General features: G+C 46.6%; 1 protein-coding gene across 2 annotated transcripts in view; it reads right to left on the bottom strand.

The window, feature by feature from the left end:
- LOC142575716 (uncharacterized) overlaps positions 1-17,260 on the bottom strand; it is a 39,330-nt gene that overhangs the window by 12,061 nt on the left and 10,009 nt on the right. For both annotated transcript variants that reach the window (XM_075685295.1, XM_075685294.1), the window contains exons 7-9: positions 12,221-12,465; positions 7,450-7,749; positions 1,918-2,259 (exon numbers count right to left, since the gene is read on the bottom strand). In XM_075685295.1, the coding sequence (XP_075541410.1) occupies positions 1,918-2,259; positions 7,450-7,749; positions 12,221-12,465 (887 nt within the window). The remainder of the gene's footprint in view (positions 1-1,917; positions 2,260-7,449; positions 7,750-12,220; positions 12,466-17,260) is intronic.

The following is a 17,260-nucleotide window of genomic DNA, read 5'->3' as shown; positions in this document are numbered from 1 at the left end:
AAGGAAATTGTGCTGGTGAGTGACACCAGAATATGATGCCGCCGAAGCAAAAGCCGACGCTCACTTCGCGCCGCCTGCAGCAAGGAACAGGAGAACTTTCAGTTTTAGCCTATTAAAAGCATACAGTGCACTCCTAACGGCACCAACAGCACTACGTCACACGTGCTGTCAAACAGATAGATGAAGATTCTTATCACGATAGGGTTGGCAACGAAGCTGTGAAGGCGGCATGCGACATTGCTGGTACTGGACTAGGAAACTGAGCGCGCGCGGGCAAGTACTGCGGAGAAGCTGCTGCAGCGAACGGCTACTGTTCTCGATCGCACGCACCTCGTGACTTTCCTTGTTTAGATGGGATCCAGCGGCCGGAAAATTTATACAATCACAGTTTGGCGGTGTACTGAACGTAGCTACTGAAAGATTGTGTTTCTCAGGAACATATTCACTGTTTTAAAAAAGAGAGAGAACCGTATATGTATTGGATCGTTTGTGTTCTCGATCGCAAATGTTGGCACCAGGAAATTGTTTGTGGCGTCATATTAACGAGGTGCCGCTGTACTTTGTTATATTGAGAATTTAGTTATACCAAAATTAATTATATTGAAGTTTAACCATATTTCAAATTTTCATGCAGTTCGTTATGCAGAGGTTTGACTACAGTGCAGTCCACTTATAATGATACAAAATATGATATATCGGTTATAACGATGAGTTGGCTTCAGAGTGTCAACTTGTGCATTATGGCTATGAGAAAAAAACCCATATATAACAATATGTTGGTCACTGCATATTGGATATAACAATCGAAACTCTGCCTTTCGGGCGGTGTTTTCCATGCAGTTCCCCTTAACCGAGACAAGGGAAAAAGTTTGCCTACATGAGTTCATATCTGCTGCCATTACCGTGCAGCGTGTCCCATCAGCACGCCGACTGCGAAAGCCATGGAGAGCATTGCAAGTTGGTGCAAAGTGCCACAAGATGGCGCCAGCTGCTTTGCGTCCCTGTTGCTGGCGAGCATCCAGAGAGAGAGAGAAAAAAAAAACGCAAAGCGAACTGTGTCTGTGCTCTCTTTCTACAATCTCCCTCTCTTTCTCAGCGAACGCAGAAATGTGCCACGGAAGCAGTGGTGGGTATGCTGACAAGGTACAAAGCTGTGTCGCTTGAGATGAAGCTGCAAATTTTGCAAGACACAACGTACCAGCTCGTGCAGTCTATGATATTGACGTTACTGAAAACCGTGAGCGCCACGATCATGAAGGCTAGAACCAGTGACCATGCCGATGAATGGAAACGGCGGGCTTCGTGCGCTAGGGCGAAACCACTATGTGTGAAACCAACACGGTGGCAGCCGCCGACATTACTGAGCTCTGGGAGCACGTCTTTACTGACGATAAAATAGGTGGTGCTTCAATGGAGGAGTTTCTGAGTGCAGATAGTGCTGCGTCATTCTGTGAAAAATCTCCAATGGGGTGATCGTTGTTGCGACAGACGGCGACATTGTGCGATGGAGGCGACGACATTGACAGTGTCGAAAGCAAATGCAGATTTCTGACTATTTCAGCGCGCCTAACGCTTGACACGCTGTTTAAAGGTATAAATAAATGTCTCATTTTTCACAGCCTTTTTTCTACAATGTCAATTCTTTACTGTAAGTGGCAAATTTGGTTTCGGAGATACGAAGGTGTGTTCGGCAGCTTTTCTTTTTAATTCTTTTTTTTTTTTACAGCAGTCCAAATATAGCGATGATCGGTTATAAGGATAGGATTTTTAATTCTTCTGGATATCTTTATAAGTGGACTGCACCGTATACTTACGCTTTCCTTGCACCAAAATAAAAGAGCTGCCACATTCCTGGTAGCCCTAGCAGTAACAATGAGAAAATAAATGAGAGCAAGGTGCTTCTTCAATGCCACGTACCTGTTGCTGTGTGTTCACTGCCGGCAACCATCCCCGTTGCCAGCGAAGTTTGGCTGACAGAGGACTTTGCGTAGCCTTTGCCTTGAGCATTCTGGAGGAGGTGAGAAGCAGTCTGCCTGCTGACCCCACTGCGGTGCCTGAGTGTTGATGTACCATCAATTCTGTGACTGCCAGCCAATGAATGATGCTGGCTGGTCAACATTCCAGTCTCCCGGCTCCTGGCAGAAGTTGATGTCCGCATTTCAGGTACCAGGGTGTTGTCAGGTGACGACGAGAAGAAGGCGTCTCTTTGCTTAAAGAAACACCAGTCTGTTTTCTTCTGCTTGCAGCCATTTGTGCTGACTACACCACAGGAAAAGAGAGAAGGAGAAATGAGCAGGTCAATACACACTCTTGGAGGTGTCCACCAACAACAGCGCCAGCTAAGAGCAAACGCTACAGTATAGTGGATAGTCGGGACAATTGGCATTTAAACATTGGGAAACTGGACTGCTGTAACCAGGAAACAAAAAAGAAAGGGCACACACCCAAGTGCTCTACTCACAGCTGAATTCTAATTGCAGACAATTATGATCAATGTAGTTGAAACTTTTCTTTCACAAAGTGACAAGGATGTTTGGCTCATGCATGAAGTGTCATTTTTGGGGATATAATATGTCTCCAAGATTTTTCCGTCTGGCCAAGGCAATAGGGTAAAATGGATGCATGTTCAAGAATTTGAATGTGGCTTTCTCATTCCTAGTCTTTCATCCTCACTCTTGCGACAGTGAAATAGTAATTTTTAGTGATGAAAGCAAACATACAAAGACCCCCGAGGATTCTAAAATGCTATATTTACCCAATGCTGGAGTCTTTGCAGACATCGTTTAAGTGTACAGTTCTGTAAACAGCATCATACGTGGACAAATTTTATTTGTGAATTTGCTGCTCAGGTAGAATTGTTACAAGGGTTACGCTAGAAAAAAGTTAGCAGTGCAGACACTGACAAAACCCTAGCTTATTTCTAACATGAATTTTACTAACCTGCTTAGCTTTCTGTCGTTCTAAGCTACAATGTTTAAGAGTCCTACTTTTACTCACAAAAATCCTACTCACAAATTAATGGTATGTATGCTCCAGAGTGGTGCAGTATAATACAGTAGAACCTCGTTAATACGTTTTTTTTTTTTTTTTTGCGATAGCAACTATATGGACCCTCCAGGTGCATTTCTGCCGTTGCCGTCACCGTGAGGTTCCGTATGAGTGAAAGCGTGTGAGGGTGAGCCAGCGAACATGGTTCAATCTTGTGCGCGAGCGAGGAACGCAGCCTGGATGCGTGCCCTCTCCTGTGGCGCGCAAGGCAAGGGGGGTCAGGTGAGGGAGGGACGTTCTTCTCCGGTGGCTGCCAGGGTGTATCTATGTCCTCCTCGCCCACCACTCTGTACAGAGTGGAGACATTGTGGTGTCTACTACAGCATTGGCCACGCGAATCACGGATGCTGTAGGGACGCGTTGCCTGCATTCGTGTGTCTTGAAAGCAATCTGCGATGTGGCCAAAGTGTGCGCCCGTGCGGGCCTCATCTTCAAAGCGATCTGTGATGTCTGCGGAGTGCGCGTAGTGCTGGTAGCTTCATATGCTGTTTCGTTCACGTTGAAGCGACAGATACACGAAGGTCAATTGGCTCGTGGCTGCTACTGCAATTCCTAACTCCAGCAATTTCAGAGACAGTTTCTGCTGTCATCGAGCGAGATGTGTTCATGTTTACCTGTGCGCGCGGGACACTGTGCTGGTTAATTTAGTTAAAATACATTGACAAGCTAGTTGGTTTGCATTCATGATAGGATAGGTAAGCCCGACTGAACAAAGATGTAGAAAGAAGCAGACACGGAAAAGACAGCGCTGTCTCTGTGTGTCTGTTCCTTCCTACGTCCTCGTTGAGTCATGCTTACACATTCTATCATTGTTAATTTAGTTGGCAAGCGAATGTATACAAGTTTATACGGCCAATAAAACTACTCTCTTTACTTCGTACAGCTATCTACTAATTTGCTATCGCAATCAGTGCTTCGCCTTTCGGGCGGAACTGCAAAATTCTTTTTGAAGAAAAAAAAAAAGAGACGGACCAACCGCGAAAACATATAACCCGAAGAAACTAGAAAGTATGACAGACTCAAGTGTAGTCAACATCTATATAACGCAAAGTGTTGCGACACGAGGCATGAGACGCATATGCACGTCGAGCTGGCGGGGCTCTGGTGGCTTGAAATCCATTTTGTTTTCGTATTGCGTAGAGTTTTAGGACGGCGATAGGACATTGAAACTAAATCGAGCTGGTAGGCGACACCGGATGCCACTGGAGCGAAACGTGACACTTACATTGCGCCACCTGCAGCAGCACACTTGGGTTACTGCCTAATAAAAGTGCATAGTATGCTTCCGAATGCACGACATACCAAGCGCTGTACAACACATAAGTGAAGATGCTTATTACAAAAGGGTTGCTGGCAACAGCTGTGAATGTGGCGTGTGACCGAGGAGGAGATTTTCTGCTACAGGAATAAGAAACTGAGTGCACGCCAGCGTTTTCATATGAGACGGGTGAGCGATTATAGTGTTCAAGCAGCCGCGGTGCTTGGCTAATGTTCTCAATTGCATGCGCCTTGAGCATTTTCTTGTTTGCATGGGACCTAATGACCGGAAAACGCATCATATGATCACAGTTTGGCGATGTCGTGAATGTTGGTGATGAAAGATAGTGTTTTCCGGGACGTATGAACCAGTAAAATATAAGCATAACGCAACTGGTAAATTTTTTGTGTTCTCAACAGCGAACGTTGGTGCCACGAAATTGTATGTAACAGATTCGCATCTGTTACATACAATAAAGAGGTTCTACTGTATATATCAATTTTGTCTGCTTTAGATCTATGAAGAACTATGATGAACTTTAGTACTGTGATACCATTCTTTATCGCTCAGTTCAAGAGTTGCAAGCTGCTCAGTTCATATCGCAATTTTCAGCAAATTTTGTTAAAGAAATAAAACTTTATGGCACAAATAAAAGATTTGATACCTACAGTCGGTACATTTAAATTTCTTTCATGTAAGTGTAATAATATTCATTCAATTTGGTGTAGTGGACGTTGCAAAAATCGATTTCTCTGTTCCTGAGATAAAGCTTCATCTAAACCTGAATGTAGAAGTAAAAGGCAATGGTGGGGTTTAATGTCTCGAAACTGAAAGGTAGGTCATGGTGGCTAGAGGCGGGCTCCAGATTAATTTTGACTGCCTCGGATCCTTACTGGGTTCTTTGACTGCCTCGGGTTAAATACTGTTAAACCCTAATACACTGGAACCCCGTTCATACATTTTTCACCGGACCGAGGAAAAAAAACAACAGCCGGGAAAACGCAACAGTGAGGAAAGTTCCGAAAATGAATGAAAAAAGTGCAGCTTCAACTATAGACAATTTATTTCCACAGAGTGCGCTTAGACCTTAAAGAAGTCCAGAATGGTGGCTTGCCGTTTCTTTCGCTCGCTAGAAACCGCCGCATGTCTCTCAGTAGCCTGGAAGGCCGCATTGCTGTCAGCGTCGCTGTGAGGTGCGACGTACCTGTGGAGGAGGTCCAGAGCCGCGACGGCTTCTCCAAAGCTAGGATTTGGCAACTCCCCGGCATCATGCAGCTCGTGCTCCTCGTCGTCACCGCGCCACGGCAATGGCAACGGACAAAGGAATATCCGCGGGAAATTTTTCCCTCTTTGGCGTAATCATGCTAACGTGCTAACGACTGTTTAGTACTGCTGCGGAGTGCGCGCGTCCGAGCAGCACGGTTGCGCGCAGGTTTCGTGAGAAATGGAAATTTTGCCCTCTTTGGCATAATCATGCTAACGTGCTAACGATTGTTTAGTATTGCTGCGGAGCGCGCGCGTCCGAGCAGCCCGGTTGCGCGCAGCGCAGCGTGGTTTCGTGAGAAATGTAAACAAGAGAGGAGAGCTGGCGCGATAGGCGGAGCAACGCCATGAGCAACGCCAACTTCCGGCTTCCCTTTAGCTGTATCTTCACCAAGAGTGATGTCAGGGCCTCTCCTGAGTTTCCTTCCTCCGTGAGTCGACCCGTCCAACAAACCATGCGGTGACCGTAATCACAGTGATAGTGAGAGCATTTTTCACGTATGGCCATCTATTGGCGGCCTCTCGAGCTGGCGTGCGGCTTCTTGCAGCCAGTTCTATAGCCAAGCCCGGCCAAGCCCGGTCAAAACTCGTCAAAAACCAAAATGGCGGTTGGAGCGCGTTGCCTACTTTAGCCCAGGCGGGTTCGGGTTGCGACGCATCATGCAGGAACGTTTTCACAGCTACTACCTAACAGCGGGGTTCCTCATACATTGGATCCTATGGAAGCTATGCCGGGAGCAGATGAAAACGACGTAGCAGCCGGGAAAACGCAGCAGTGAGGAACGTAACAGCGGGGTTCTACTGTACAACGAAGTCTGTAAAATCAGCAATTTGCTTCATCACATCGAAATTTTCTTACGCTGAAATTTGGGCTTTTATGCAAATAAGTACAGTCGCCGATGGATCTTTATTGCATGGAGGGGGCCTAAAAATTTTATTATCAGGCAATCGGAGATATTTTCACATTGGCGATATGAAGCGAAGCGTGCAATGCTTTTGCATTCATCCCGCCCCCGTGGCTGATAGTGTTGCTTACAGTGGGACGATGCTATCATGAAAAGCCCTGGCAGCGAGAAGCGAACGCTTGATCCGCCTCTCGCTTCAAAGCGTCCCTGAAACTCGAAATTGTGCAACCACCAGCATTAAATTCGCAGCACATGATGCCAAGGCCATCTTGGCATGCCCACTCTTTGTACACATGACTACCTCTAAAACAGGGTGTGCAGGCTGTGTACGAGTCATGCTGACAGCCATGTGCAGCATACGGAGAAAAAGAGACATGCGTCAACCTGCACCCCCCCCCCCCATACTTGATTGCATTACTGTGAGATTGTTCCCCTTTCACCTTTCCTTCTGCTCGCGTGGAAAGATGGCACTCGTCAGGCCACCATCCTTCATAGCGCGCCCTCGCATGTTTTCACACCACACGAGACACGATAGCATCTTACTGCACTTCAACTTTATACGGAGCATGATGCTGCTCCGCTTCAATGATTGCTAGAGGTGTGCATACATAAGCAGCCACTTGTAGTTCAAACATCTGCATTCGCGGAAGTTTATTGTCTAGGTATTTCTTTGTGGCAGCAGATAGTTAGTTACATTGAATTTATGTATAAATGCACTTCGATATACATATTGAGGTTTTAAATACATTGTTTTCTATGGACAAGAAGCTATAAAAAGTTAAATACTTACATTATAATTGAGGATTAACTGTATAAGTACGCAAGCATTATTACATTGTGCCACTATCGAGATGCGGCTGACGCAGCCAGGAACCAAATCCATAACCTTGTACTTTGCAGGACAATGCCACAGCCATTATGGCAGATAAAACCGAGAAATTTTGCCACGTTCAAGGTGCTCGATGTGCAACTTACTGCCGGAACCACTGGAGCTGTGCTTGGCTGATCCAGCCAGAGATGGCGGTGGAGTGAGCAGGCCAAAACTCTGCTTGACTCCCCACAAGACATTGGTGTTTGAGGGAGTGCGTGTTCCACCCATGGCCCACATGCCACCCGCCATCCATGGCGAGCCCTGCTGAAAGCGCAGCCTAGCGGGCCATAGGAGTGATGACGGTCTGCTACCACCGTCGCCACCCATGTCAGCCAAATTCGTGCAGCTGGCTGGAGCAGATTCCCTGGAGATTCCTTGCAGACTTGTAGGTTTGGACCATGTGCCTGCATTAAATTTGTGACAATAGAGAGTGAGCAAGAGAAGTGGGATCGGAGGTGTGGATCGTGTGGGAATGCGAAGGGCTAGAGACATTCCAGAAAAGGTACCGGCTTACGGAGTCCAGCAACAGGCTAATGTGAAAAAGACACTCGACTCACTACTGTGATTGTTTATCATTTGTATGCGTTGATAAAGACTGCAGTTTACATTCACATATTGTTTAACCTACAGATGAGCCTAGTAAATTCCTTTGCTGACTTGGTGCATGTCGGTGCAGTAAGCATTTTGTCAATTGTTTTCTTGGTCAAGTCAATAACTTGACATCATGATAATCGACGCACTTGGTCTGATGAGGCATGGATTAGTGTTCGTGAAACGATTTTCTCAACATCAATTTTGTCAGTGTAGGTCTTACACAACCGGAGGCTGGTACCCACGTCAGAGCATAAGCATGGGCCAGATATAAATTTTTGCAAGTGTTGACTGGGACAGTCAATGTCCGATTTCACAGACTCCTTAGGACTGCAGAAACCACACACACACACACACACACACACACACACACACACACACACACACACACACACACACACACACACACACACTCACACACACACACACACACACACACACACACACACACACACACACACACACACACACACACACACACACACACACACACACACACAGAAGAAAACATCACCCATGCACTTTGTACAGATGGCAAACCAGCGAAGCTTAAATGTGCGGCCCCAGTGTTTATGTTGACGTCGACGTTGTCGCTGCTCTGCCTCGCAGGCCTGAACCGCTGGATCCTCGGCCTGATGTTGCCACTGGTGATCTCTCTCGACATCGGCGGTGTAATGTCGCCACTTCAGCTATGCTTCGCGAACTAGCTCGGCCGCACGAGCTGCCGGATCGGCCCAAGATTGCTGCTTGCGGGCCTGATCTGCTGAGGCGTTCGCGTGACACCGACGAGATCTCTCCCGCTCCTCCTCTCGGTGCTGTTGTTCATAGGCGCTATGCCACAAGAGAGAAACGGCATCACTGTCGGCGTAGCCAATGGTGTGCCACACCTTCTGCCAGAGGGTTTCTGTAGTCGACCCACGAGCTTTTTGCCTAGGCATATACTACAGCTTCGCTGTAAAAATTCTCGGCGCCAGCTACGCAAACGCGACACTAGTGCCACTACTCGCACGTGCGTTGTTGTCGTCATCTTCCAAAGTTGGCTCCGTGTGCAAAAAACTATCGTCATCAGCAATGGCTTGAGTGCCTTCATCTTCCACAGCTGGCTCCGTTGCTGCTTATCATTCCAGCGTAGAATTTCACTTCTCTGCTGTCGTCGTAATGGGGAGGTTGCGTTTATGGGGGTACGAGCCATTGCTTAAGGGGGTATGAGCCCAAAGGGGTTTCTGTGGTCAGACCGTGAGCGTTTCGCCTAGGCATATACAGCTTCACTGTAAAAAAAGCATAAATGCCTTTAACTGCCCTCGAGGACTCAAATCACCACAGCCATGTCCGAAATAGCTTTAAAGATCTACCATTACAATACTTTGGCATCTCAATCTCTTACTATGACAGGAGAAAGTGGGTGAGGGCGCGCGTATTTAAGGAACACATTTTACATTCAGTGACAGTCACCCCTTCGTACACTTGGTGTGCTTCACCGCAATACTTTGCATATGCTTCACCGCATAACCTTGCTGTATTGCGGCAAGGCTGACTTTCAGAAACCAGCATTATGCAACATGTCAGACCATTGCCGTGCATTCTGCGCTTCGACGATATCGGCGATGATGAAGAAGGCGGAGCCAGCACCATTGGTGACAGTGACGAATCTTTTAAAGGGCCCCTCACCAGGGCTGGCCATTTTGAGCTGACAAGCGCCGTGCATACAATGCACGCTAACAATCGTGTCTGCTAAGTATTACCTTGCTGTATACCGCGAAAAGAGTTGAAATATTTAACCGAATGCTGTTTGCCTTTCTCCTCGCGGGAGCCGCGCTCCCAGCCAGAGAGTCTATGTATATTGCAGAAGTGCGCCTACGTACGTCTTACTACTGTGATGTCGATCATAGCGACACGTGACTTCCAGCATTATTCAAGGCGACGTCTGTCATTTGTGTAATCTGTTGCTTCAATAGGCAAATTAATGATTAGAGAAATAACACAACGCGCAACCCGAATGTCTGCTTGCTCTTACGTCATGCAGTCGCACATGCAGACAACAAAAGTATGTCATTTTATACTGTGTTCCAGCAGGCGATCATGCTCTATGAATTGCTTGTGTCTGCCTCAGTGTCCGCACAGCTCTGAGTCATACTACTAGTCAGTTGTTCTCTTGCACAGTGGGTCAGATTGTGTGCTGCGTAAAACGAGACATAAACGCAACAGCTTGTGCATGACACCGTCAACGGAAGCACGCTGCGTAGCAAAAAAGCGAAGGAATAAAAAAAAAAAAAGAAGGCAAGGCCCTTGGCGCATGTGTCACGCGATCCTCGAGCTCCGGTATGGGAGAACACAGGGTAGGAATTTCACTTGCGGAGGCTAGACGGGGAGAGTAGGGAGAATCTCTCTTGGCAGTCGCCCTTGCGTCCTGAAATCACGGGTACGTAGCACTGAAATATTTCTGCCGCGGCTGTTAATGGACCAATTTGAAAAATTCTTGTGGCAGAGCGCTCCCTAGGGCGCATGTAACAACTAACAGCATATCACTAAGATTTGCTATGAGGCCTCGTGAGTGGCCCTTTATAGGGACACTAAAGGGTAATATTAAGTCTACATGGACTGTTGAAATACCACCCCAGAAACCTTGAAACGTTTGTTTCATGCGAAGAATACACTTATTTAAAAAAAAAAATTTGTTCTGAAATGTCTGCATACCTCTAGCGCAGTTCAAATCACCCACCCTCCGATTGAGGAGTGTTGCCATCATGGTCTCATAGTGACGTTGCGCTGTCGGTGAGTAAAATGGCTCCCACGGATGGCACTATGGCTTTTCTGCACAAAACGCAGACGCGCGGCCAGAAACATAGCCAAGACAGAGCCGACAGCAGCACGAAAGCGGAACTATCGTGGCTAGCGGAACGGAAAGCGCACGACGATAAGCTGGTTCTTTATTTTATGACGCCAATTTCGACGCTCGTTGCAATGGATGACCCTGACGACACATTGGCTCACGATGCCGGGCTCAAGTTCAGCGATTTAAGCAATGATAAATGTGACCTGCTGCTGAGGGCTCGCGCTGCCGGCGTCGTTGTGTACTACAACGGCGGCCTGCTTTGAAAGGCACTTCGCGCAACTTCAGTAAGTCGGCGTTGAACTCGTAATCCTCTGGAGGAAAGTGCAGCGAGCACACTAGGTGATTTCTCGGCTCTTTGCCAGCGCGCTGTGGTGGAGGTACGGCACTTCACCACTTCGAATGGAGAAGTTCACTCGTTGGCACACAGTGATAAGTAACGTTGGATTCGCCGCTGCAACTGCCCTTGGCCAAGTTCCGCGAACCGTTCGCGCATCCCACGACATCACATGGACATGGCATTCTCGCTGCTTGTTCCAAATGCAAGTTTCACGAGCCAGCAGGACCACCGCAGCACGACGCGATAAAGAAACAACTGAAACTCCAAAGTGCACGTGGCGCAGTCGAGTGCGCAGCGTCGAGTGAAAACGAAACCTTTCGATCACCCATACTACTCAAGGGTAACGTCAAAATGTTATTTTTTCTTAGAATCGAATAGAAGTAGACAAGTAGCATTTTCTTCCGTCTTATAATCTAATGAAATGATCTTTTTAATACAAGTAGTTGAGTACTAGTGACATTAATTATGATGAGGAGTGCCTTCATCATCTGGCTAGTACCGGAATGTCGCTGGGGGGTCTCAAATCGTGCCATGCAGTTACCTCAATTTCTCGGTTACTAAAGCTCTGTTCGCGATTATGTTGACGCCTTAGACGTTCTAGAGCATTGGTTTATAACTTTAACATGACTTTCTGGTAACCTTTAGTGTCCCTTTAAATGAAAAACACAGCACTGAACAGGTGGAAGCTTGATAGTGAACGTTGAAGCAGCTAGGCCTAACGATAGCACAGGACAGCGACTGCTACGAACGGATCGGCCTGCAAGGGCTCTGGTTCAAGGCTGCAAGATGATCAAAATTTCGGCGACAGAGGCTTCACTTCATGCTGCTTCGGACTTGCAATCACGGAAAAATAGTCGAAACATTTGGCAGCGAAGGGTTTCAGCGTCTGAAATTTCAGACGTCGTCATGGGAGAAGTGATGGCGTGCCGCATGGGCATCTGATTGATCAGGCGTGCCCGAAAAATTGGTCTCGACTGTGTACGAGCAAAAGTTGTAGAATTTCCCTGAGAAGAAAAAAGAGCAAAGAGGTGCGGAAATTGTAATCTTAGTAGTAGTGCCGAGCGATGAAACAAAGGGTTATGAGACACTAAGGGTATACAAAAATCTCACTCACTAGTAGTCCATGATCTTTCACTCTCAGGAGAGATGTGCACGTCACTTATCCTGTCTGAAAGGTCGCTGGTGGCCGTCTTTGTCAGGTGGCTGCAGGTGCTCTGGTTGTCATCAAAGCTGAACCGACTCTGGCCAATGCACTGTGAGCCCTCCCTATTGGGCAGATATGTTGACGAGCTCAGACTTGCTGTGCTGGATGTGTAGGGACTAGATGACAGGCTGCTTACTCTGGGACTGACCAGTTTCCTGCAAAAAAAAGGAATAGCCAAGGTGCTCAGTTATAATATAGTGTAACAGCTCCTCCTGTGTTACAGCAGCACTGAATGAAAAAACTGCTACGAGTAGGTGCTCCTACAACATATGAGGTTATCTCGTACCATTTCTTTAGTGGGAACAGATGTATTGAGGAAGTTTCTGCAGCAGATTCTGGGCACAATTTTGTCACATCGGCTTGATTATTTGGAGAGGCGGGCATTACTTGCATAATTGTTACCTAATTAAGAACGTTGCACTAATTAACTTCACAGTGATTGGCTTTAGGTTTAGGACGTAGGCCTCAATTGCAGAATGGTATAATGAGCAGAAATGAAGTTGCGTCCATTCAGCAGAAATTCTGTACTTAAAGGGACACTAAATCAGAGCACTAAATGTCTGAATACTGATAAAGTATTGTTTGAAAATGTGAGTGTAGTGGATTTTACGATAATAGGTTGATTATTAATAAAAGCAAATGAAGGACACAGTGCCATTTTTGAATTTCACACCGAAAGCCCTAATTTCTTTTGTATTTGGACTGTATTGGCTCAGTTCCTGAAACTTGCCATATTAAGTCCTTGGCTCCTCTAAAAACAATGTAGTCCATTTTTACTGACAAAGAATTAACTAGGACCTAGCAGACGCCATCAAAATCCATGATGTCATGACGAGGTGGTGCGGGAACTTCAAGACGGCAGCACCACCCATCTCATTTTCGCCCATTTTCTGGCTTGCCAAGCGTCTTCTCGCAGCCAGAATGGAATTCTTGGTATTTCAGGAGGGTAATTTACTAATACGGGTGAAATCACTTTGCTCTTTAGTGTCCCATTAACGAGTTTCAAGAAATCTGTCCACAAAGTCTGTTCCAGTTAATGCTCATCAGCACTTCATTTTTACACTGTGCCAATAGGTGTTAACCAGAACGTCATTCTATTTCACCACAGTATTCGAGGACATAAATCTTTCAAACAGGTATAAAGCAGAAGACTTCTGCTAAACAGATAGGCTTTTTTTACTGTTTGGCTCAAATTCCACAATTTGGACATGTGTCTTAAATTCAGTAATTAGACAAAGGAAGCACAAAGAGCAACAGGGAAGGCCAGTCCCGTAAAACCACACTGGACAAAAAACAACAACAAACAAACAGGTCCTGCATTCAAGTGGTACAGAGTGGTGGCCTCTTCAAGCAGCAGCAGGAAGCAGCCCATATGTAACACAGGGCTGGTGCACAGAAATTTGCAGGCTCTAAATATGTTCCAAGGACTTCCGCTTCGGAAGTGCAGATATGTGGAAAGTTTTGATTGTTGAACAGTCTAGTGATTGCTCTGGTAATTGCCACATGCACCACTCTTTCAGCCATTTAACTTCCACACTCACATGCTTCTGTTTGTAATGAGTGCAGCATAGATGCATCGTGTTGGCGGTTGCAGGTTGCAGTTAAACCTCGATATAATGAAGCAGTTAACTTTTCGTAACCTCTTGTCCATAGAACACCATGCATTTAGAACCTCAATGTAACTGTGGTTGCATGCAATTTCAATACAGTCGCCGACCGATAAAGTGGACACTGATAATTCGGACATGCCCGGTAATTTGAACACTGCGGCATCGGCAATGGCCCCATAGACTTCATGTGTAAAGACAATTGATATTTCGGACAGCCACAAGCTCTACATTGCATTATCCGGACACTGTCCGTGGTTGCATAGTGTACGCCAATTCTGTCGCCGTTGTCTCCTCTGGCAACCTTGACAAGACATCAAGTATGATCTCAGAGGTTACACGTTAGATGGTAATCCCTGAAGCTTTGCCTTGGTTGCAGCACTACGCCTCAAAGATTTAACTGCAAATGCCGATCTTGGAAGCTTTGCCTGAATTATAGGTCGCATCAACATCGCATTCATCACATCCTATCGCAGCAACGCCGCTCATGGCCTGCTCTCACCATTCTGTTTGTTGAGTTTGCCTTTTGGACAGCATTTTGCTATTCTGTGCTTGTTTGTTTAGTTTGCATTCCAGATAGTGCTCTGCCGGCCAAAAGAAGTTTTTCTCGTGAACTTATCAACAGGCCACATCAAATGGCACCAACGATTCCCTCGCAGTCCGACTTGGAACAAGTCTTGAGTCGCTGTCTCAATGACTCTAAAACTTAAGAGCCTGAACCTGCTGCCTACCACAACTTGCTCAAATGTGGACATCATTGATGAGCTGTTACGCTGCGGTGTGCCGATTTCCACCGTCATTGCACTTGAAGACTTTGAAGACATCGACAGCGCGGTGTTGTCGTGTGCCGAAATGAATTATTACAAAATATTTGAGCAAGTTCTTCTACGGTCAAACAGCGATTCTAGCTTGGATGATGATGATGTGCAGTGTGCTCCGGAGCCTTCACATGTGAACTCGAGCATTTGCAGTCCTTGCATTGGCGTACAGCGACAGTACAAAACTGGCAGAAATACAGGCGTACTTGGTTGCACATAAGTGGAAGTGTGTGCAGCAATGAATTGACCACTTATTCCTTGCACACGAGATTTAAAATGTAAATAATATTATCTTTTTTTGGATACATTAATTTTTTCAGACATTCCATAGTTTGGACTTGTTTACGTTCACCATGGAGTCCAAATTATCGGCTGTTGATTGCATGACGAAATTTTGCTTCCACTGCAAAGGAATGCTGAGACAATAAATGGAACGTTCCGCACACACAGATGGTCAACTGATTGAATTACTAGCGGCTGCTTGTAAACTCTCCTCTTAAAGGGACACTAAAGGTTACCAGAAACTCAAGTTAAAGTGGTAGAGCAATGTTCTAGAACGTCTAAGGCGTCAATATAATCGCGAACAGAGCTTTAGTAACCGAGAAATTGAGGTAAATGCATGACACGATTTGAGACCCCCCAGCGACATTCCGGTACTAGCCCGATGACGAAAGGACTCCTCATAATTTGTGTTACTAATACTCAACTACTCGTATTAAAAATATCATTTCATTCGATTATAAGACGGAAAAAAATTCTACTTGTCTACGTCTATTCGATTCTAAGAAAAAATAACATTTTGACGTTGCCCTTCAGTAATATGGGTGTTCGAAAGGTTTCGTTTTCGCTCGACTCTGCGCGCTCGACTCTGCGCCGCGCACGCTTTGGAGTTTCAGTAGTTTTGTTATCGCGTCGTGCTGTGAGGGTTCTGCTGGCTCGCGAAACTTTCATTTGGAACAAGCAGCGAGAATGCCACGTCCATGTGATGTCGTGGGAAGCCCTCGTTGCTTTCCCGCTCCGGAGAGCCGCCGTCGAGGCCGCCGTCGTAGTACGCAACGACGCCGGCAGTGCGAGCCCTCAGCAGCAGGTCGCACTCGTCGGTGCTCAAATAGCTGAAGTTGAGCCCACCATCGCGAGCCAATCTGTCGGTGTCAGGGTCCATTGCGACGAGCGTCGAAGTTAGCGTCATAGAATGAAGTACCAGCTTATGGGCGTCTTGCGCTGGAGTTTGAGGTATAGTAGCGGCGCCTGGTGGCGGTGCGGGAAACGACATCTGGGTCGTGCCAGCTTGGGTCGTATTGAGCCCTGGCTGTGGCGAAGCACGTTTCTAGGCCGAGTTTTGCGTCGATTCGCACATTTTATGCCCTGTTGCGAGTGCGAAAAGGCTCGTCGCTTCTCATAGACCACGCCGACCACGCTGCGAGCTCGCCGCAGCCTATAGTTTAACGAAAACGGACTCTCCGTGTGCCGTGGGACGTAATGTGGGACGTAATTCGTTTCTCCTTCCGCTAGCCACCATACTCCCGCTTTCGCTCTGCTGTCGGCTCTGTCTTGGCTCTGTTTCTGGCCGCGCGTTCGCGTTTTGCGCAGAAAAGCCGTAGCGGCGTCTGCGGACGCCGTTCTACTCACCGATGGCGCAACGTCACTATGAGACCATGATGTCAGTACTCCTCGATCGGAGGGCGGGCGATTTTAACTGCGCTAGAGGTACGCGGACGCTTCAGAACGCATTTTCTCTTAAAATAAGTCTCTCCTTGGCACGAAACAAGCGTTTCGAGGTTTCTGTGATGGTATTTCAACAGTCCACGTTGACTTAATAGTAACCTTTAGTGTCCCTTTAAATCGCACGTGGCGCAACAAGAGCGACCGCCAAGGTAGGGCTCTGTCCTGTTCCGTATAAAGTCCAAGTGCAATAAGATCTTGACACGCCCCGCGCACTTTGTGTGATGGTTAGACAAAGCATTCGCTCCCCGCTGCCGGCACTTTACATGAGAGCGTCATCCCAGTGCGGGTGACGCTATCAGTCGTGGGGACGGAGTGCATGCAAAAGTGTGGCTGGCTTCCCTTAATTTGTATGCCAATGTGAAGATATCATTGACATGGCACGAAATCGCATCATTCGTCGCCAACTCCCAATTTCAATCAAATGTGCTTTTTCCAACTGCCCGACAATTTGGAAAATTTTGCGGCCCCTTTCCATGAAAAAAAAAAAAAAAAAATCGATTGGCGACTGTACTGACTTGCATAAAAGGTCGAATTTCAATACAATGAAATTTTCATTTAACAAAGCAAATTGCCAATTTTACCTACTTTGTTATATCGAGGATTAACTGTACTTGGGTACACAATAAAGAACCCCAGGTGGTCAAAATTAATCCGGAGCACTCTACTACAGCATGCGTCATAGCCCCAGTGTTCATTTGGGGTGTTAAACTCAATCAATCAATCTATTGTATTTGCAAGGGCCACAAACAATCCGGGAAGGCTCTTTAGGTGTGAAATGAGAGGGAAGAAATGAGGCATCA

The sequence above is a fragment of the Dermacentor variabilis genome, chromosome 3 (assembly GCF_050947875.1).
Source record: "Dermacentor variabilis isolate Ectoservices chromosome 3, ASM5094787v1, whole genome shotgun sequence".
Lineage (NCBI taxonomy): Eukaryota > Metazoa > Arthropoda > Arachnida > Ixodida > Ixodidae > Dermacentor > Dermacentor variabilis.
Note: the sequence above shows the minus strand (reverse complement) of the source record. Positions and strands in the feature narration are given on the sequence as shown.